The sequence below is a fragment of the Bombina bombina genome, chromosome 7 (assembly GCF_027579735.1).
Source record: "Bombina bombina isolate aBomBom1 chromosome 7, aBomBom1.pri, whole genome shotgun sequence".
NCBI classification, from domain to species: Eukaryota; Metazoa; Chordata; class Amphibia; order Anura; family Bombinatoridae; genus Bombina; species Bombina bombina.
In genome coordinates, this window is record NC_069505.1 from 306,733,975 (window position 1) to 306,757,796 (window position 23,822).

The 23,822-nt window shown below is 42.4% G+C and overlaps 1 protein-coding gene across 1 annotated transcript in view; it reads left to right on the forward strand.

Annotated features, from left to right (window-relative positions):
* Positions 1-23,822, forward strand: part of GRIP2 (glutamate receptor interacting protein 2) — a 165,130-nt gene that overhangs the window by 42,399 nt on the left and 98,909 nt on the right. Inside the window, exons 11-13 of the mRNA XM_053720917.1 lie at positions 9,468-9,614; positions 10,956-11,142; positions 20,966-21,111. Coding sequence (XP_053576892.1) covers positions 9,468-9,614; positions 10,956-11,142; positions 20,966-21,111 — 480 coding nt within the window. The remainder of the gene's footprint in view (positions 1-9,467; positions 9,615-10,955; positions 11,143-20,965; positions 21,112-23,822) is intronic.

Below are 23,822 nucleotides of genomic sequence, written 5' to 3' on the forward strand. Positions count from 1 at the left end.
GTGATGAAGATTTCTGTTAAAAGAGGAGTATGATTTTAGCACCAGTAACTAAAATCCATTGCTGTTCCCACGCAGGACTGTTGAAACCAGAGAACTTCAGTTGGGGGGAACAGTTTGCAGGCTTATCTGCTTAAGGTATGATCAGTCATTTTTCTAACAAGACCAAGTAATGCTAGAAGACTGTCAGTTATCCCTTCTGGGATAGGTAAGTCATTTTCTTAGACTCAGTGACAGAATTAAGGCTTATAACTAGGGCTCTATGCTGGTTGACACTATTGTGGGCTAAGTAGATTTCTTTTTAACATGTTTGTGACATTTTAAGTGGTTTTCAGACTTTGAAACACTTTTGGGGAATTATATTACGTCTGGCAGTTGTTTAGACACCTAATCTTGTCAGAAAGGCCCCTTCACTCTGGAATGCAGAGGGAGGAGGCCTCATTTTCGCGCCTCAGTTGCGCAGTTGCTTTTCACTAGGCAGTTCATGCAGCTTCACGTGGAGTGTCCAGAGGCTTGGAAAAGAACTTCAGAGAGACTTATTACTTATTTGAATAACCCCTAAGGAAGGTAAACGCCGCAGTAGAGACTGTGGCATGGGACTTTAGTGTTTTTAACCGGTTAATTGCTATTATTAGCTCCGGTTTGGGCATTAAAGGGTTAATTTGTCTGAAAATTGGTGTGCAATACTTTCAAAGCATTAAGACACTGTGGTGAAAAATTCATAAAGATCGGATATTTCTTTGATGTTTTTCTGACGTTTCAGTAATAAAGTGTGTACTTTTATTATTTAAAGAGATAGTAACGGTTTTGTATAAAATAACTTTTATTGCATTAAAGTTTTGCCTAAGTCTGTCTAACATGTCTGTGCCTTCAGATAGCCTATGTTCTGTGTGTATAAAGGCCAAGTTGGTTCCCCCATTAAATGTATGTGTGAAGTGTGCCATAGCGTCCAAACAGATAAAGGACAGTACTGTCACATTTAAAGACGTTGCCCAAGATGATTCTTTAGATGAAGGTAGTGGGGATAGTTCATTAGCCTCTCCTTCTGTGTCAACACCAGCTTTGCCTGCACAAGCGATACCTAGTACATCTAGCGCGCCAATGGCTGTTACTATGCAGCAATTAGCAGCAGTAATGGAGAATTCTCTAGCAGCCTTTTTATCCAAACTGCCAGCTTTTCCTAGAAAGCGTGATTGCTCAGTTTTAAATACAGAGGATGAGCAAGCAGATGCAGAGGATAATTTATCTGTTGTGCCCTCACATCAATCTGAGTTGGCGGTGAGGGAGGGCCTGTCTGAGGGGGAAATTTCTGACACAGGAAAAATTTCTCAGCAGGCAGACCCGGATACCATTGCATTTAAATTTAAGCTAGAACACCTCCGCGCTCTACTTAAGGAGGTGCTAGCTACACTTGATGATTGTGATCCTTTGGTGATTCCAGAGAAATTGTGCAAAATGGACAAATTTTTAGAGGTCCCAGTGCACTCTGATGCGTTTCCGATACCCAAGAGGGTGGCGGATATAGTGACTAAGGAGTGGGAGAAGCCAGGTGTACCTTTTGTTCCCCCTCCTATATTTAAGAAAATGTTCCCCATTGTTGACCCCAGAAGGGACGCGTGGCAGACGGTCCCTAAGGTAGAGGGGGCAGTTTCAACGTTAGCTAAGCGCACAACTATACCAATAGAGGACAGTTGCGCTTTCAAAGATCCTATGGATAAAAAATTAGAAGGGTTGCTTAAGAAAATCTTTGTTCAGCAAGGTTTCCTTCTTCAACCAATTTCGTGCATTATTCCTGTCACCACGGCGGCGTCTTTTTGGTTCGATGAACTAGAAAATTCGCTCCAGAAGGAGACTCCATATGATGAAGTCATGGACAGAATTCACGCACTGAAGTTGGCTAATTCCTTTATTTTAGATGCCGCTTTTCAATTAGCTAAGCTAGCGTCGAAAAATTCAGGTTTTGCAATAGTGGCGCGCAGAGCGCTTTGGCTAAAATCTTGGTCGGCGGATGTGTCGTCCAAAACAAAATTACTTAATATTCCTTTCAAGGGTAAGACCCTATTCGGACCAGAATTGAAAGAGATTATTTCAGACATCACTAGGGGAAAGGGCCATTCCCTTCCACAGGATAGACCTTTCAAAGCAAAAAATAAGTCTAATTTTCGTTCCTTTCGTAATTTCAGGAACGGACCGGCTCCTAGCTCTACAGCCTCTAGACAAGAGGGTAACGCATCCCAGCCCAAACCAGCATGGAAACCATTGCAAGGGGAAACAGGCCAAAAAGCCTGCTCCTGCTACCAAGTCAGCATGAAAGGATAGCCCCCGATCCGGGACCGGATCAAGTAGGGGGCAGACTATCTCTCTTTGCTCAGGCTTGGGCAAGAGATGTCCCAGACCCCTGGGCGATAGAGATTGTCTCTCAGGGGTATCTCCTAGAATTCAAGGACCTTCCTCCAAAGGGAAGGTTTCACATGTCTCGCTTGTCTTTAGACCAGACAAAGAGACGGGCATTCTTACATTGTGTAGAAGACCTTTTAAAAATGGGAGTGATACAACCAGTTCCAAAAGCAGAACAGGGACTGGGTTTTTACTCAAACCTGTTTGTAGTTCCCAAAAAGGAGGGAACGTTCAGGCCAATTCTGGACTTAAAAATTCTAAACAAATTCCTCAGAGTTCCATCGTTCAAAATGGAAACAATTAGAACAATTCTACCTATGATCCAGGAGGGTCAATACATGACTACCGTGGACCCAAAGGATGCATACCTGCATATTCCAATCCACGAAGTTCACTATCAGTTCCTAAGGTTCGCCTTCCTGGACAAGCATTATCAGTTTGTGGCTCTTCCCTTCGGATTGGCCACTGCCCCAAGAATTTTCACAAAGGTGTTAGGGTCCCTTCTAGCGGTGCTAAGGCCAAGGGGCATTGCGGTAGCACCTTACCTAGACGACATCTTAATTCAGGCGTCATCCTTCCACAAAGCGAAGGCTCATATGGATATTGTTCTAGCCTTTCTAAGGTCTCACGGTTGGAAGGTGAACGTAGAAAAGAGTTCCCTGTCTCCATCCACAAGGGTTCCCTTCCTGGGAACGATAATAGACTCGGTAGAAATGAAGATCTTTCTGACAGAGGTCAGGAAGTTAAAACTTTTAAACACTTGTCGAATTCTTCAAACCATCCCTCAGCCCTCCATAGCTCAGTGCATGGAGGTAATAGGACTAATGGTTGCGGCAATGGACGTGGTTCCATTTGCCCAAATTCATTTAAGACCACTGCAAATGTGCATGCTCAAACAGTGGAATGGGGATTATGCAGATTTGTCTCCCCAAATTCATATGGACCAGAAAACCAGAGAATTGCTCCTCTGGTGGTTCTCTCAGGATCACCTGTCTCAGGGAATGAGTTTCCGCAGACCAGAATGGGTCATTGTCACGACCGACGCCAGTCTCTTAGGCTGGGGCGCGGTCTGGGACTCCCTGAAAGCTCAGGGTCTATGGTCTCGGGAAGAATCTCTTCTCCCGATAAACATTTTAGAACTGAGAGCGATATTCAATGCGCTCCTGGCATGGCCTCAACTAGCAGAGGCCAAATTCATAAGATTTCATTCGGACAACATGACGACTGTAGCGTACATCAATCATCAAGGGGGAACAAGGAGTTCCCTGGCAATGAGGGAGGTATCCAGGATCATCAATTGGGCAGAGGATCACTCTTGCCACCTATCAGCAATTCACATCCCAGGTGTAGACAACTGGGAAGCGGATTATCTGAGTCGTCAGACTTTCCATCCGGGGGAGTGGGAACTTCATCCGGAGGTTTTTGCCCAGTTAACTCAGCTATGGGGCATTCCAGATCTGGATCTGATGGCGTCTCAGGAGAACTCCAAGGTTCCACGCTACGGGTCCAGGTCCAGGGATCCCAAGGCGACACTGGTAGATGCCTTAGTGGCGCCTTGTTCGTTCAATCTAGCTTATGTCTTTCCACCGTTTCCTCTCCTCCCCAGGCTAGTAGCCAGGATCAAACAGGTGAAGGCTTCGGTAATTCTAATAGCTCCTGCGTGGCCACGCAGGACTTGGTATGCAGACCTGGTGAATATGTCATCGGCTCCACCATGGAAGCTACCTTTGAGACAGGACCTTCTAGTGCAAGGTCCATTCGAACATCCAAACCTAGTTTATCTGCAACTGACTGCTTGGAGATTGAACGCTTGATTCTATCTAAGCGTGGGTTTTCGGAATCAGTTATAGATACTCTGGTTCAGGCTAGAAAGCCTTTAACCAGGAGAATTTACCATAAGATATGGCAGAAATATCTCTGTTGGTGCGAATCCAAGGGTTACTCATGGAGTAAAATTAGGATTCCAAGGATACTTTCCTTTCTCCAAGAGGGATTGGAGAAAGGTCTGTCAGCTAGTTCTCTAAAAGGACAGATATCTGCTCTGTCTGTCTTGTTGCACAAACGTCTGGCAGCCGTGCCAGATGTTCAGGCGTTCGTACAGGCGTTAGTCAGAATCAAGCCTGTCTTCAGACCTGTGACTCCTCCTTGGAGTCTAAATTTAGTTCTTTCAGTTCTTCAAGGGGTTCCGTTTGAATCTTTACATTCCATAGATATTAAGTTACTATCTTGGAAAGTTTTGTTTTTGGTTGCTATTTCTTCTGCTAGAAGAGTTTCTGAATTGTCTGCTTTGCAGTGTAATTCACCCTATCTGGTGTTCCATACAGATAAGGTAGTTTTACGTACCAAGCCTGGTTTTCTTCCAAAGGTGGTTTCTAATAGAAATATTAACCAGGAAATAGTTGTTCCTTCTCTGTGTCCTAATCCAGTTTCTAAAAAGGAACGTTTGTTACACAATCTAGATGTGGTTCGTGCTATTGGGAGGCTGATGCTCTCTGGTTTTCTTCAAACATGGGTATGACATGTCCCGGATAGACGGCGGACTTTGTGCCTCAGGGTTACTAAATAGAATCAAACCCTTAGTCCCAGGCGCAGATTCCATATTTCAGTTTTTATCTGTGGTCCAGATAGCAGAGAGGCGTTTTCATTGGGTGGGAACTTTTCGTCCTAGCTTAGACCTTAAGTGTCTCAACTAGTTTTTCTCAGTGTTCCATCCTTCAAAATTAAATCATTTTTTTCAGTTCATGATGATCATAGATCTGGAGGACGTGTATCTTCAAGCTCCTGAGTTTTGTCATTCTGTCAAACACTTTCAGTTTGGTGCCCTTCCTGGACAACATGTTGGTTCAGACGCAGTCCTCCCATCAAGCAGACTCTCATTCAGGGATCTCGTTGTCTGTTTTTTCTTCATTCCCATGGATGGGAAGTGAATATGAAAAGAGTTTCCTTGTTCCAACTACAGGGGTAGTTTTTCTCAGGGACCATAATAGTTTCCATATCCCTGAACCTTTTTTCTGACAGAAGGTCAGAAAATCAAGGATTTTCCATCTGGCCTCTTTATACATTTCTATTAGGCCTTCAGTGGCTTAAGGTATGATCTTATGGTCTTTTTGTTGGACATCGTCCTTTTGCTCGTTCCATCCGAGAGTTCTACTGTTACGCATGCCCGGATAGTTATACAGGGTCCCAGTGAATCTGTCTTAGAAGACAGGCTTTCTAGAGAGAGTCAAGGTTATTCCCTGGAGACTTGCTTGGTTGATAGCGCCATGGTCGCCAGCCATTTGGGCTAGGGACTATGGACTCGGGAGGAGTCTGTTTTTCCATTCCTCTTGGAGTTTAGATCGATATGCAATGTGCTGTTGATCAGTTGTCCTTAACCCGGTTTATCAGGTTCTAGTTGGGCAATTTTTCCTCAGTGGTCTGAATAAAACTACCTGGGAGGAACCTAGAGTGGACGGATGCTCACTATTGCCGTTTTCCTTCTTTTTTTTCCTGGAGGGAATTCTGGGAGCTGACTTTTTGAGAAGTCAGACCTTTTATCCGGGCACTCTTTCTGATCTATCCAGATTAACCCTTGTCTAAGTACGACTAGCTTCCTAGATACGTTTAGAGGTCTCGAGGTTAGCAAGCTGTCCTAATATGCAGCCTTTGGAATGTAATCTCTTCCTCCCTGAAGGTTGTTCCTGAAGAAGGACATTCCGATTTGGGTCCTTCCTTCATTCAAACTTGTATTAGCTAGGACTTTCTGTTTTGTGTTTTGAACACTTAGTTTTGTCTATGCATGGTTTTTCTGCAGTGGTCATTGTGACCTTGATTCAGGATCACAAGCCTGTTACTGGTATTTTTCCATGGGGTATGATGTAAGTACCTTAGGGGGGAGATTCCAAGGGTTACTCTTGAAAGTAGAGTCAGGATCCTAGGATGTTCTCTTTTCTCCAGGAAGGTCTTGAGAAGGGTTGTCAGGGTCTGGCGGAGTCAAATGTCTGCATTTCTCTTGTTACACGTGTCTGGCGGATGTTCCAGATGTGTATTCTTGTCAAGCCCTGGTTACTTCAGGCCTGTGTTTTAGTCAGTAGTTCCTGTTGGAGCCTTTCCTTGTTTTTTAATTTTTGCAACAGGCTCAGGTTGAGCCATTGCATTCCGCAGATATTTAATTTTTATCTTGAAAGGTTTTCTTTATTTCCACGTTCTATTCTGCTCAGAGAGTTTCAAACTCTCGGCTTGTAGTGTGATTCTCCTCATTTCATATTTCATTCGGATAAGGCAGTTTTACGTACCAAGTTTGTTTTTTCTTCCTAAGGTGGTTTCGAACAGGAATATTAATCAGGAAATTGTTGTTCCTTTTCTCTGTCCTAATCCTCTCATAAGGATCGTCTAATACACAACTAAGACGTTGTGCGTGCTGTTAAAATCTACTTGCTGGCTACAAAGGACTTTGTCAGTCTTCTGCTTTGTTTGTTTGCTTTTCTGGGACTCGTAAAGGTCAGAAAGCTACTGCCACTTCTCTTTGGATGAGAAGTAGTATTTGTTTGGCATATGAGACGGCTGAACAGCAGCCTCCTGAGAGATTTATAGCTCATTCCAGCAGGGCGGTGTCTTCCTCATGGGCCTTCAAGATGAGGCAACTGTTGATCAGATCTGACATTTTTGCCTCGGCCAAGGCGTCCTTTGGGAGAAAGGTTTTTCAAGCAGTGGTGCCTTCTGTTTACCTGTCTTGTCCCTCCCTTATCTGTGTCCTCTAGCTTGGGTATTGATTCCCAACAGTAATTGATGATGATCCGTGGACTCACCGTGTCATTAGAAATAAAATAAAATTTATACTTACCTGATTTATTTATTTCTTGACACGGTGAGTCCACGGCCCTCCCTGTTTTTCAGACATGTTTTTTTATATACACCTCAGACACCTCTGCACCTTATGTTTCCTTTTCTCTCCTTTTCCTTTGGTCGAATGACTGGGGGTTGTGGGAAGTGATACTTAACGGCTCTGCTGTGGTGCTCTTTCCCGCCTCCTGCTGGCCAGGAGTGATATTCCCAACAGTAATTGATGATGATCCGTCAAGAAATAAATAAATTTATCAGGTAAGCATACATTTTGATATCCTGTATAAGCTGCTATCAACATGCTGCTGTACTGTTATATACATGTATATGCTGCTATCAACAAGCTGCTGTACTGTCAGTACTGTTATATCCCTGTATTTGCTGCTATACTGCCAGCACTTTTATATCCCTGTATGTGCTGCTATACTGCCAGCACTGTTATAGCATTGTATATGCTGCTATCAACAAGCTGATGTACTGTTATATCCCTTTATATGCTGTAATCAACAAGCGGATGTACTGTCAGTACTGTTATATCCCTGTATATACTGCCATCAACAACCTGATGTACTGTCAGTACTGTTATATCCCTGTATATGCTGCTATCAAAAAGCTGATGTACTGTCAGTACTGTTATATCCCTGTATATGCTGCTATCAACAAGCTGATGTACTGTCAGTACTGTTATATCCCTGTATATGCTGCTATCAACAAGCTGATGTACTGTCAGTACTGTTTTATATACATGTATATGCTGCTATTAACAAGCTGCTGTACTGTCAGCACTAATGAATAGATCCCTGTATATGCTGCTATAAAAAGCTGCTGTACTGTTATCTCTGTATATGCTGCTGTACTATTAGTACTGTTATATCTCTGTGTATGCTGCTATCAACAAGCTACTGTATGGTCAGTTCTGTTATATCCCTGTATATGCTGATCAAGAAGCTACTGTCAGTACTAACTGTTTTACCTCTTTATATGCTACTTTCAACAAGCTACTGTACTGTCAGTACTTTTCTATCTCTGTACATGCTGTTATCAACAAGCTACTGTCTGTACTGTTATATTCCTGTATATGCTGCTTTTCCAGAAAAGCGTTTAGACCCTTTTTAAAAGCATCTTGTTAATTTGCTAAAACAACCTCATTGGACAGAGAATTCCATATCCTCCTCTGCACGTTTTTCAGGTCTATAAGGTCCTTCTTAGTAACTGATTCCCAAAAATGCACCACAATTTCAAGGTGGGGGTCTTACTGATGATTTATAATCACAATTCTATTTCCACCATGTGAATGTATACCTCATTTTAAGCATGACAGCACCTTACTGGCCTTTACAACTACTGACTGACATTACATTCTTCTCATTTAATAATATCCCGAACTCAAACCCATTTAGCATATGAGTTGAAAGTATAAGTTTGCATTTATTTAGATTGAATCTCATGTACCACTTGCCTGCCCGATCCCCAATTTATTCCTCTGTAGCAGTCTGTTCAGATTGCATTGCCTTAGTTCAGATTGCATTATCTGCAAACACTGACGCTTCACTTCTGAAGCCCATTTCAAGATCGTTAATAAACCGATTTAAAAAGAATTTGAACCAGAACAGAACCCAGAGACACTCCACTAACTAATTGTGTCCAACCTGAGAATCTACTGGCAGTAATGTTCATTGGAAGATTTTAAGTTTCATTTAACATTTTCATGTGAAAGAGAAAATGTCAAACTGAACTTTTGTTTATGGTGACTTCTGCAAGTCTATGTCACCAGCATGAGTGCATTTGTTGGTATATTAGTTCTGTTCCTTAGGTTTGGCAAGGTCTTGTTATGTGGGGGTTAATATAAAGCAAGTCATTTCATTACAGATGTGATTGTGTCCTCTCATCCATAGCTTACCAGTAAAGTGAGGTCTGTGCTCTCTCATGTCTGGATTATATGTTACAGGATGGGGGGTGTACACGGTCAGCTCTGGTTTACACGTTACCGGGGGGGGGGGATGTACACTGTCGGCTCTGATTCATATGTTACTGGGGAGGGGTGTACATACTGTCAGCTCGGAGTTGCACGTTACCTCGGAGGGGGGTTTACACTGTCAGCTCTGAGTCGCTCGTTACTGGGGAGGGAATATAATGTGTACACTGTCAGCTCTGGGTCACACGTTACCGGGGGTGAACAATGTCAGCTCTGGGTCACACGTTACCAGGGAGGGGAGTGTACACTCTAATAATTCTCCATTTTATTCCTCCAGCTCTCGTTGCCACTAACTTTTCATCGTCGTCCTCAGCGGGGACACCAGGGTTTGGCTGCCAGAATTCCAATACTCTTCCACATCAGATGAGTCCCCGTACCACGATGACCAGGAGACGGCAGCGCAGGAAAGACCACAAGAGCTCTTGTAAGCCTGAGTGGGTCAGGGGATGTAACAGATATTTCTATAATATGCTGAGTGCGTAACAAACCATAGAAATAAAACAAACACTTTACATAATGTTACATTAGATTACTTTTACGTGTGATAAATTGAAACTTAGATATTGTGTTACACTAAATAAAATGCATTGTGTCCAATGATATATAGGTAAAAATAAGCTCTAAGCAATAGTCTAGTCAAAATTAAAGTTTCATGATTCAGATAGAGCAGACAATTTTAAGAAACTTTCTAATTTATAGCTTTTATCAATTTTTTCTTTATACTCTTGGTATCTTTATTTGAAAAAGCAAGAATGTAAGCATAGGAGCCGGACCATTTTTGGTTCAGAACCTGGGTAGCACTTTCTGTTTGGTGTCTAAATGTATCCACCAATCAGCAAGCGCTACCTAGGTGCTGAACCAAAAATGGGCCAGCTCTTATGCTTACATTCAAATTAAGATACCAAGAGAATGAAGAAAAATGTATAATAGGAGTAAATTAGAAAGTTAATTAAAATTGCCTGCTCTATCTGAATCATAAGTTTATTTTTGACTAGACTATTCTTTTAAGGGGACACAGACATCCTTTTTATCCTGAGAGAACTTTTAAACACACAGAAGTGCATGTTTGTATAAGACTGGTCCCCAGGGACAGATTGCTCATTGGCTGATAAATCCCACAGCTCTAATGCTGGCCAGTAACACGGTCTACAAGCTTATGTGTTTAGTTTTTTAAAATGTGCTTGTTTTAATTTTAAGTAAAGGAACTGAATATCTGCAATTCCTATTGTCATGTTACAAGTTCCTGAGCTTAAAGGGACATGAAACCCAAATTTTTTCTTTCATGATTCATATAGAGAATATATTTTTAAACAACATTCTAATTTACTTCTATTATCTAATCTGTTTCATTCTCTTGGTATCATTTTGTTGAAGGAGCAGCATCGCACTAATGGTTTCTAACTGAACACATGGGTGAGCCAATCACATTCGGTATATGTGTATATATATATATATATATATATATATATATATATATATATGCAGCCACCAATCAACAGCTAGAACATAGGTTCTCTGCTGCTCCTGAGCTTGCCTAGATAAACCTTTCAGCAAAGGATAACAAGAGAAGGAAGTAAATTAAATAATAGAAGTAAACTGGAAAGTTGTTTAAAATTGTATTCTCTATCTGAATCATGAAAGAGAATTTTTGGGTTTCATGTCCCTTTAAGTCTCTGGGATTCAGGGTCTCTCAGTACTAAACTTTCCCCTGTGTACTCGCAGTCTGACACAAGCAACCGTGAGCACTAACCTCTCCTTGTTCCAGTGTCCTTGGCATCCAGTACAGTGGGCCCAGGGGGGCAAATTATACACACAGAGAGCACTGAGATCGTTCTGCGAGGTGATCCGCTTAATGGGTTTGGGATCCAGCTGCAGGGCGGGATATTCGCAACAGAAACCTTGTCATCCCCTCCTCTCATACGGTTTATTGAGCCGGACAGTCCTGCTGAAAGGTGAGGTCTGGGGACAGAAGCTGCCTTTCCTATAAGTCTGTGTGATTCTTCTGTATGCGTGTGTGTCCTGTATATCACGTGTGTGTGTCCTGAATATGACGTGTCTGTCTTGTATATGACGTGTACATGTGTATGTCCCCTGTATGACGTATGTATGTGCATGTGTTTTCTGTGTGTGTCCTGTATATAACGTGTGTATATGACGTATGTTTGCATGTGAACCTGTGTCCTGTATATGAAGTGTGTATACGTATGTACGTGTGTCCTGTATATAACGTGTGTATATGACATATGTTTGCATGTGAACCTGTGTGTCCTGTATATGAAGTGTGTATACGTATGTACGTGTGTCCTGTATATGACTTATGTTTGTGTGTGAACCTGTGTGTCCTGTATATGAAGTGTATGTACGTGTGTCCTGTATATGACGTATGTTTGTGTGTGAACGTGTGTGTCCTGTATATGACGTGTGTGTATATGTTCGTGTGTGTGTCCTTTATATGATGTGTGTGTGTGTGTGTGTGTGTATATGTACATGTTTGGGTCCTGTATTATGATGTATGTGTGTGTGTCCTGTATATATGTGTGTCCTGTATATGATATGTGTGTCCTGTATATGATGCGTGTATAGGTACATGTGTGTGTCCTGTATATGAGATGTGTGTATACGTACGTGTGTTTGTCCTGTATGTCACATGTATGCATGCATGACTAAAAGCAAAATAGATGTTAGTTATATAATTTGACGGATCCATTTTACTGTCTAGTTATGTGCTTGCAAGAGATTGCCAGACTTGTGTTCTGTGAGATTTTCTAATGTGTTGTGTTAATATTTTTGTTTTTCAATTTCCCCTATTTGCTTTACACCCAGACTTGTCTTTGCTTAAATGCCTGAGTCACTGAGTGCTGGTGAGTACCCATTAGACCAGCGTTGGGTACTGTGAGGTTCTATAATGTAGTTATGTGCCAGCTTAAGGCTGCAGTACCCATTAGACCAGCGTTGGGTACTGTGAGGTTCTATAATGTAGTTATGTGCCAGCTTAAGGCTGCAGTATCCATTAGACCAGCGTTGGGTACTGTGAGGTTCTATAATGTAGTTATGTGCCAGCTTAAGGCTGCAGTATCCATTAGACCAGCGTTGGGTACTGTGAGGTTCTATAATGTAGTTATGTGCCAGCTTAATGCTGCAGTACCCATTAGACCAGCGTTGGGTACTGTGAGGTTCTATAATGTAGTTATGTGCCAGCTTAAGGCTGCAGTATCCATTAGACCAGCGTTGGGTACTGTGAGGTTCTATAATGTAGTTATGTGCCAGCTTAATGCTGCAGTACCCATTAGACCAGCGTTGGGTACTGTGAGGTTCTATAATGTAGTTATGTGCCAGCTTAAGGCTGCAGTATCCATTAGACCAGCATTGGGTACTGTGAGGTGATATAATGTAGTTTTTAGGTGCCACGTTAATGCTATAGTACCCATTAGACCAGCGTTGGGTACTGTGAGGTGATATAATGTAGTTATTAGGTGCCACATTAATGCTGCAGTACCCATTAGACCAGTGTTGGGTACTGTGAGGTGATATAATGTAGTTATTAGGTGCCACATTAATGCTGTAGTACCCATTAGACCAGTGTTGGGTACTATGATGTGATATAATGTAGTTATTAGGTGCCACATTAATGCTGCAGTACCCATTAGACCAGTGTTGGGTACTGTGAGGTGATATAATGTAGTTATTAGGTGCCACATTAATGCTGTAGTACCCATTAGACCAGTGTTGGGTACTATGATGTGATATAACGTAGTTGTTAGGTGCCACCTTAATGCTGCAGTACCCATTAGACCAGCGTTGGGTACTGTGAGGTGATATAATATAGTTGTTAGGTGCCACCTTAATGCTGCAGTATGTATTAGGCCAGCATTGGGTACTGTGAGATTATATAATGTAGTTATTTGGTGCCTTGTTAATGCTACAGTACCCATTAGACCAGTGTTGGGTACTATGATGTGATATAATGTAGTTATTAGGTGCCACATTAATGCTGCAGTACCCATTAGACCAGCGTTGGGTACTGTGAGGTGATATAATGTAGTTATTAGGTGCCACATTAATGCTGCAGTACCAATTAGACCAGTGTTGGGTACTTTGATGTGATATAATGTAGTTAGGTGCCAGCTTAATGCTGCGGTACCCATTAGACCAGCGTTGGGTACGGTGAGGTTTTTGTTTGCTGGGACTGAGAAGTGTGGGTTAAACCTTTTTATCTGACCCTCTGCAGCGTGTGCCTTTTCTGCAGTACACTCAAGGGGCTCTGAGAGTGACTGTTCTGTATTTGGGGAGGTCAGTGGTGTTTTTGCTTTGTGCAGTGAGCGTGAAATGAACACAATGGTCCCAGGATCCTGACAAGGACATTGTGTCTGTGCTGTACCCAATTGCCTGAGGTTTTAATTAGTTTTCATATTGACACCCTGATTGCTGCGTGTGTCCTGTGATAAAATCCCTGCGTCTGATCGAACGGCTTGTGTACAGTGGAAATGTTTGTTGTATTGCTCAGGGTAATGAGGTCAGGACAGAGCCTGCGAGCAAGACACTGGTTGCTGCTCTCTGCAGAGTGACATTTGCTTCCTCGAAGCCCGGCCTTATGTTCATCCTGTGCACAGACCGCATTTTACTGGACTGCTTTATGTCTTGTGTTCTCTTTATCTATTAGTGTCAATAAATCGGTCTTCATTGTGATATGAACTCCATATGTAAAATATAATGTCATATCTTCTGCTTTGTCTTTGTGCAATTAAATAGCCTAAACATCTATATCAAAACTAAAGTCCAGATAATTATTTTCTGTAATTAACTTTATATAGAAAGTGCTTCTACAAGTGAATATTGCTAGTGAGGGTGCTAAACAGTCATCAATAATTGATATGATTCAGCCTCCTCTATTTCCCTAGCGGTGACAGCCAGGTATCGCCAGTTCCTGTTCACATCTCCTCCTCTGTCTTCACTTGTTGTGACCCTGGCTCATACACAGGTGCTATAAAAAAGCTATCTGCCCAGCTGTTCAGTTTCCTCATTGTGAGAGATGCTTAAGAATAAACACGAGCTACACAACTGTTCAAAAACACAAAAGAGAGGAGCTCAACTAGGAACGGATGGTGCTTAATGCCCCCCCCCCCTTTCTGCCCTATCTGTGCTTTTAACATTCTTTTTACAGGAGAGAATATTCCTGTAATATCAGTCCAACTCCAGTCCCGAAATACCAGGCAATCCTTATCTGAACAAAGGATTTGTACAGCCAACCCCAGAAATACATGACCTTTTATGTCACTAATTTTCGGCCCTTTACACAAAATACCTTAATACCATTTCCTTAAAAACACCTGAACCCCATAAATAAAGACAATCAGACTTAGTGTTGGTACAAATTGGCCGTGGCTCCTTTATTTAATAAATAACTTTAGAAAAAACCTTTAACTCAATAAATAACAGTACAAATAATTGTAAACCCATTACACATAAACAGCGGTGCTAGACATATATATATATATAGCCGTCACTCTATCCACTGGACCCAACCGTGCAATTGATTGAGCCCGTTATCAATAATCAGCATAAGTCTCTAAGGAACCCCATGCCCTTAGAGACCCCCATCTTGAATTCCCCCCATGGGAATGTAAAATACCACACAAACAATTTGGCCATAATCTACTGCAATTGTAAGGGCTAGCACGCCCGCCACCAACTGGCCTGACATCTCAGCCCAGTCCCGCCAACCCCACCAATGCTCCTACAGCCTCTTTAAAATCAAGTATAAACAACTGCAGGCCAAAATCGTTAAGGTGCACCCCGTCCGGCAAATAAAATTCACCCTGACCAACCTCTGCTAAGTCCGGATGATGGACCACCGAACCACCAAGCCTCCTGACAAATGACCCCATAAGCTTATTAACGTTGCGTCTACTTTTATCTAGGCGCACTGGGTCCCACACAACCCTCCAAACCATCCTGGGCAAAATTTCCGACCATACAATTCTCATCGTAGGGAATAAATCCACCAGCCTCCTAATGTCCCTCTTCATGCTTCTCACTAACTCCCTCCTAGGCATAAAACCAAGATCGTTGCCCCCTGCGTGGATCAACAACACCGTCGGAGGCTGAAAACGTCTGCAATAATCCACCACTAGAGGCAACAACCTGTCCCACCGAAGCCCCCTGACACCGAACCATTTAATCTCACAGCTCGACTTAGGGATACCCAACTGTAATCCATCCACTTTCACCGAAGCCGCTCTTCGAGCCCAATAAATAAGAGTGGCCGACTAACCACAAACGTTCGACACCTAAAACACAAAAAGAGAATAACACCACCAAATTTAACACCCAACTCCGGGCGAACATACAGGTGATACCGACCGGATGCCCACCGGCCAATGCCTTTAACCACCGAATCTGATAAACCCCTCACTGAAGCATCAGTTGCCGCCCCTATGCGGAAGGAATGCGACCCAAAATCTCTGACGTTAAAACCCAACCGACCCAAAGACTTGTTAAGAACCGTCCTAAATTGGAATTGCGACAGTGGCCTACCATCACAATGGACCAGCAGCGAGCCCCCTATGACAGGGAGAACCCACAAATACTCCCGCAAACAACGCCAAGGACAAACTTCCAAACCACTGGGAAAAAGAACAACCATCCTACCTTTTCCTAGATGATCAGTTTTACTCCTCCTCAAAAATATCTCCACCTTAGAGTCAAACAAGGCCACATCCGAAAATGCCAAACCCCCCATAGAACCAACTCCGAAATTCAAAAGGCTCAGAAGAAAGCTAGAACAAAAGCCACACGAAACAGGCAGACCTCAAAATCCGACAAGCACACCACCGATAAAACTGTATACACCTCCTGCAATAGTGAGAAAGTAATAGGTCACCTACGGTCAGGAGAGGGCCCAACCGAACCCTTCTTCAAACCTTTTTAAAACCTGCATAACACAAAAACCTTTGGTAACATGCGCACACCCAATAGTTTAAAGCGGAACGCTAAGGCCGCCAAACGTCTATCCATTGCGGAAGGTTACAAGTGAGAGACCCCCCACTCCCACATCCATTCTAACAATACACCCGTAACATCACTCTTGCCATCTCTCAGCAATCCATATCCCAGGGGTAGAGAACTGGGAGGCGGATTTCCTAAGTCGTCAGACTTTTCATCCGGGGGAGTGGGAGCTCCATCCGGAAGTATTTGCCCAGCTGACTCGGCTATGGGGCACACCAGAATCGGATCTGATGGCATCCCGTCAGAATGCCAAACTTCCTCGTTACGGGTCCAGGTCCCGGGATCCCCAGGCGGTACTGATAGATGCTCTAGCAGTGCCCTGGTCCTTAAATCTGGCCTATGTATTTCCACCGTTTCCTCTCCTCCCATGTCTAGTTGCCAGAATCAAGCAGGAGAGAGCTTCGGTGATTCTGATAGCGCTTACATGGCCACGCAGGACTTGGTATGCAGACCTAGTGGATATGTCATCGGTTCCACCGTGGACTCTGCCAATGAGGCAGGACCTTCTAATCCAAGGTCCATTCACGCATCCAAATCTAATTTCTCTGCGTCTGACTGCTTGGAGATCGAAAGATTCTATCAAAACGTGGTTTCTCTGAGTCGGTCATTGATACCCTGATTCAAACTAGAAAGCCTGTCACCAGGAAGATCTATCATAAGATTTGGCGCAAATATTTTTATTGGTGTGAATTCAAGGGTTACTCATGGAGTGAGATTAGGATTCCTAGAATATTGTCCTTTCTCCAAGAAGGATTGGAGAAGGGATTATCAGCTAGTTCCTTAAAAGGACAAATATCTGCTTTGTCTATTCTTTTACACAAACGTCTGGCAGATATCCCAGACGTTCAAGCGTTTAGTCAGGCCTTGGTCAGGATCAAGCCTGTATTTAAACCTGTTGCTCCACCATGGAGTCTAAACTTAATTCTTAAAGTTCTTCAAGGAGTTCCGTTTGAACCTATGCATTCCATAGATATTAAGCTTCTATCTTGGAAAGTTTTGTTTTTAGTAGCTATCTCTTCGGCTCGAAGAGTTTCTTAGTTATCTGCTTTACAGTGTGATTCACCTTACCTTGTTTTCCATGCAGATAAGGTGGTTTTGCGTACCAAACCTGGGTTTCTTCCTAAGGTTGTTTCTAATAGGAATATCAATCAGGAGATTGTTGTTCCTTCACTGTGTCCTAATCCTTCATCAAAGAAGGAACGTCTGTTGCACAATCTTGATGTGGTTCATGCTTTAAAGTTCTACTTACAAGCAACTAAAGATTTCTGTCAAACATCTTCATTGTTTGTTGTTTATTCTGGTAAACGGAGAGGTCAAAAGGCTACGGCTACCTCTCTTTCCTTTTGGTTGAAAAGCCTCATCCATTTGGCTTATGAGACTGCTGGCCAGCAGCCTCCTGAAAGAATTACTGTTCATTCTACTAGAGCAGTGGCTTCCACATGGGCTTTTAAAAATGAGGCTTCTGTTGAACAGATTTGTAAGGCGGCGACTTGGTCTTCGCTTCATACTTTTTCCAAATTTTCCAAATTCGATACTTTTGCTTCTTCGGAGGCTATTTTTGGGAGAAAGGTTCTACAAGCAGTGGTGCCTTCCTTTTAAGGTACCTGTCTTGTCCCTCCCTTCATCCGTGTCCTAAAGCTTTGGTATTGGTATCCCACAAGTATGGATGAATCCGTGGACTCGATACATCTTACAAGAGAAAACATAATTTATGCTTACCTGATAAATTTATTTAAGACAGGCAGTATATTTTTATTTAAAAAACTTCAGTCACCTCTGCACCCTATAGTTTCTCCATTTTCTTCCTAGCCTTCGGTCGAATGACGGGGGCGGAGCTAAGGGAGGAGCTATATAGACATCTCTGCTGTGGGTGCTCTCTTTGCCACTTCCTGTTAGGAAGGAGAATATCCCACAAGTATGGATGAATCCGTGGACTTGATACATCACAAGAGAAATACATTTATCAGGTAAGCATAAATTATGTTTTTTGTTTACTCTTGTTCAGAGAAGACTTGCCTGGTATTTCGGGGCTGGACTGATATACTACAGGGTATTTCTCCTCTCTGAAGGACATAGTGTGCTAAAAGAGACTGCACCCTGGGTGCCACTGACCTTGTGAACAAACAAGGAAGTTTTTCTAGATGATGTTCTGTTTCAGTTGAGTGCATCTCTCTATTTTCTTTTTTTCTACACAACTGCTCTCCAATGTTTGTTCTGTATTTTCTATAGTCATTATGTTTTTATTCTTTGTATTGTCTCTGGTTTTTCTGACACACTGTCTCACGCTTTAACCATAAGCTGGCAAGGAAACGGTTAACACAACATGATGTATTGCGTATTTCTCAGATATTGTTTTGTGTGTAACGGGCACAGTGGCAGGCGCTAATCCACTCACTGACAGAAGCAATTTTAAAACCGGCATGGCAGGCACAGTGTAAATGGCAAAGGTTGTCACAGCTGGCCCCTGTCACCTTAGGTCAGTGTGGCATTGGTGAAAATAGCTACTGGCCTTTGTGTTAATAAACATCACGTACCACAACAATATTCAGCTTGTCAAAATATCAGTCTCATATAGACTGTCTTTTTATTTGCCAAATGGGTTTTGGTGAAGCAGGTTTGATGTTACCCTGAGCAAGAGAAGTCATGTTGTGTTTATGGGTAGTCAGGTGTGTGAGGGGGGTGTATATTGTAGTAGGTGTTTGTATTGTCTGTGTGTGAGAGGGTGTATAGTGCAGTAGATGTGTGTGTTGTCTGTGTGTGAGATGTGTGTATATTGTCTGTGTGAGGGGGGTCTATAGTGTAGTAGGTGTATGTGTGTGTGAGGGGGTGTATAGTGTAGTAGGTGTGTGTGTGATGTATGTGTGTGAGGGGGGTCTATAGTGTAGTAGGCGTGTGTGTGATGTATGTGTGTCTGAGGGGGTGTATAATGTAGTAGGTGTGTGTGTGTATAGTGTAGTAGATGTGTTTGTGTGATATGTGTTTGTATAGTGTAGTATGTATGTTTATGTGATGTATGTATGATGTGTGTGTGTGTGTGTGGGGGAGTATAGTGTAGTAGGTATGTTGTGTGATGTATGTGTGTGAGGGGGTGTATAGTGTGTATAGTGTAGTAGGTATGTTGTGTGATGTATGTGTGTGAGGGGGTGTATAGTGTAGTAGGTGTGCGTGATGTGTGTGTTTGTGAGGGGGTGTATAGTTTAGTAGGTGTGTTTGAGGGGGTGTATAGTTTAGTAGGGGGTATGTGTGTGGGTGTGTGTGAGGGGGTGTATAGTGTAGTAGGTGTGTGTGAGGGGGTGTATAGTGTAGTAGGTCTGTGTGTGTGTGAGGGGGTGTATAGTGTAGTAGGTGTGTTTGTGTGGTGTGTGTGAAAGGGTGTATAGTGTAGTAGGTGTGTGTGATGTATGTGTGTGAGGGGGTGTATAGTATAATAGGTGTGTGAGGGGGTGCATAGTTTAGTAGGCGTGTGTGTGATGTATGTGTGTGAGGGTGTGTGTAGTGTGTGTGTGAGGGGGTGTATAGTGTAGTACGTACGTGTGTGTGTGTGTTTGATGTATGTGTGTTAGGGGGTGTGTAGTGTAGTACGTATGTGTGTGAGGGGGTGTGTAGTGTGTGTGTGATGTATGTGTGTGAGGGGGTGTGTAGTGTGTGTGTGTGTGTGTGATGTATGTGTGTGAGGGGGTGTATAGTGTAGTAGGTGTGGGATGTATGTGTGTAAAGGGGGTGTATAGTGTAGTGTGTGTGTGTGTGTGTGATGTGTATAATTTAGTGTGTGTGAGGGGGTGTATAGTGTAGTAGGGGTGTGTGTGTGTTTGATGTGTGTGTGTGGGGGTGTATAGTGTAGTACGTGAGGGTGTGTGTAGTGTGTGTGTGAGGGGGGTGTATAGTGTAGTACGTGAGGGTGTGTGTAGTGTGTGTGTGAGGGGGGTGTATAGTGTAGTAGGTGTTTATGTGTGATGTGTGTGTGTGAGGGGGTGTATAGTGTAGTAAGTGTGTGTGAGATATGTATGTGTGAGGAGGTGTGTAGTGTGTGGGTGTGTGATATGTATGTGTGTGAGGGGGTGTGTAGTATAGTGTGTACGTGTGTTTGTGCGATGTGTGAGGGGTTGTGTAGTGTTTGTGTGGTGTATGTGTGTTAGGGGGGGTGTAAACTAGTAGGTGTGTATGTGTGATGGGGTGCATAGTGTAGTGTGTGTGTGTGAGATATGTATGTGTGTGAGGGGGTGTATAGTGTAGTATGTACGTGTGTGTGTTTATGTGATGTATGTGTGTGAGGGGGTGAGTAGTGTGTGTGATGTATGTGTGTAAAGGGGGTATATAGTGTAGTAGGTGTGTGTGATGTATGTGTGTGGGGGGTGTATAGTGTAGTAGGTGTGTTTGTGTGATGTATGTGTGTGAAGGAGTGTGTAGTAGGTGTATTTGTGTGTGAAGGAGTGTATAGTGTAATTGGTGTGTTTGTGTGTGTGTGTGGGGGGGGGTGTATAGTGTAGTAGGTGTGTTTTATGTGATGTATGTGTGGGGGGGTGTATAGTGTAGTAGGGGTGTGTGTGTGTATTGTCTGTATGTGATGACATTTTGTGACTGTGTGCCCAGTATATAAACAGGGACAGGGGGTTGCAGAGAGTCACTTGTTTTGTTGTGGTTTGTTTTCTGTTAAATATTTGTTTTAATTTTACTTTAATGTGAACGCTGCGGAATCTGTTGGTGCTCTACAAATAACCGATAATAATAACAAAGTGTAACCGGTAACAGCTTTCTCTAATTCATTGTCAGGTGTGGGCTCCTGCAGGTTGGTGACAGATTGCTCTCCATCAATGGGGTTCTCACAGAGGATGGGACGCTTGAGGAAGCAAATCAGCTGTTGCGCGATGCAGCACTCTCCAATAAAGTGGTTCTGGAGATTGAGTATGATGTAGCAGGTGAGGAGGCTGTTACTGGCAGATTAAAGGGACCTATTGATAGGTGAGGGGGGAACATTATCAGGTGAGGGGGAGCATTATCGGGTGAGGGGTGTGATATCGGTCACATGCTGAAGACCTCGGCAACGTCGGCTGCACGGCACCACAATGTGAATTTCAAATACTGTAGTTCAGGCTATACCGCCTGGAGTCAGTATAAAGTAGTGGATCAGTCCGCCAACAAAAAGTCCTCAAGGTCAAGAAAAATTACACGCTGCTAGTGTGTTAAAAACAAAAACCATTTATTTGTATACATATAAAATGGAAAGCCCATATTGACAAGTCTAACTCGTGCATGTCATTATGGCCTGCCGAGCCATGCCGTCTGTCCATTTTTTTAAATTTATTTTTTATTATTAAGGAATATGCAAGTATTACAAACAGTCATTAAACATTGTTTACATATTGCTTTGTTTTATGACTTATTACATTGAGTCAAGTAGTCCATACTATCAGGTAGTCCTATAGATCCATGCAACTAGTCATAGAATTAGTATAAAAAGAGAGTCCCAGAACTTTGAAGTCTGAAAGCGAAGATTATTATCATGGACTATTCTGAAATGTCTTATAGATGAGTCAATGGTAAATGAGACCATAACCATTGACTCCAATATACATCAGTTATAATATTTAGGGGAACAGAAGTAAAACAAACAGAAATTAAGAGTCAGACCCATGTGTGTATATCCCCTTGTACAATCTTTAAGTGTAGTAACATACTGTATTTAACCTATGGGTAAGGAGCCTTTATATGATAGAACAATGCAGTTACTATGATGAACAAAAGCACCACCACCCATGAGTACAAAACTAGGCTAGTGAGGAGCGTGGTTTCCTAGGAATTAGGGGGTAGGGAAGGAGAGAAAAGAAATTAAAAAAAAACCACACAAACCCAATAGAACCTAGGGCCATATAGGCAACAGATTTGGGATAAAAAAAAAGGGAGGTGGTGATATGATAAGCTATCCACGGGGAGTTATGGGGGAAGGGATTGTCCATGGATCATAGTGATAGAATTTCTATGTTCATATTGAAGCCAGGGATCCCAAATAGTCCAATATCGATCCATATTATCAATTGCATTATAAAAGCCCCTTTCCATGGAAGCAAGATATTCTATAATTTGGGAAATCTGGGATAAGGTAGGTGCCTCTTGTTTTTTCCAATGACGTGCTATGCCTAATTTGGTAGCAGAGAGAACGACAATCAAAGATTTCTGAGAATTTGTGTAATAATGCGAGGGCTGGGGAAGGAGTCACTACAGTCCCCAAATCTCCACAGAGCTGAAACATTTGATCCCAAAAAGAAACAATTTTTGGGCAAGATCACCATATGTTGACATCAGATTCACAGCCTCTCTAACAACTGTTTAAGTAGTTAGGGATACATTTTGGCCAGTTTGAGAGAGGTCAAGTACCATTTAAGTAGTACCTTAAAATATGCTTCTAGGTTGGAGATACAGGACAGAGATTTCTTAGTCGATAGAGTAGCTCTCTCTAGGTCTTTAGGTGTGAACTGCTGATTAAGTTCTCTCTCAAGCCTTTATCTGCCATGGTATAGTGTCACAATAATCTCGAAGTAGGAACGTATGATAAATTGTTGTGGGTTTGATCAGTCTCCCTCCCTCCTATCATCTCTTCTCCCAGGTGCTACAATCTCTTAAATGGGATTTTCGAAAGACTGATGCTTTACACATATTTATTATTCTGTGGCTGTCAAAGAGTAGCCATCTGGGAGCACCTGTCTGTCCATTTTTAATGTATACCAATAAATGTTTTTTGGTTTTAACACACCAGCAGTGTGTATTTTTTCATTACTTTGAGGGGTGTGATATCGACAAGTGTGGGGGAAGCATTGTCAGGTTAGGGGTGTGATATCGACAGGTGAAGGGGAGCATTATTGGCAGGTGAGATTGAATAATAATGGCAGGTGAGGAGGGGTGATGTTGCCAGTTGAGGGGGGGAGCACTATCAGCAGGTGAGGGGAAGTATTATCAGCAGGTGAGGGGGGGCATTATTATTGAGCTCAGTGCTCAAGTGAAATTCTCCAGAAAGAATTTACCCTAAGAGCTGCCTATCTAGCTAAGTTATGTAACCTACTTCTATCTATCTATCTATCTATCATCTATCTATATATATATATATATATATATATATATATATATATATATCTATATATATATATATATATATATATATATATATATATATATATATATATATATATATATATATCAAATCACAATTTCAAAATTCAAAGTGTATTAAGTAAAAATGACGCAGAGTAACATGTACAAATCCTACTTTGTGTTTTTTAACGTAAAATTAGTCTCTCATCCTCACCAAGTGCACTGTACAAGGGCCTTTTGATTGATTTGTCTGAAGTTCTCTCACAGGTCTCATACTGTTCTCTAAGCACTTTATGCCTGTAGGTCTCCTGTTTTATATCACCATACTGGCATGCTTTCTGTCACTTTTCTTAGAGAATTGAAAGAGTGCTGCATGATGATTCCAGTCCATGCTGAGGATTGTGCTCTAAGTGACTTATAATTTTGAATACTGCTTACTGTAAGGGTTAATGTGCTGGTCTGACCCATGAGCCAGGAAAACTCGGCGTTGTGTGAGATTTAACAGGCTGAGAATTCCAGCAAAACAGACTGTGTGTGGGTTTGT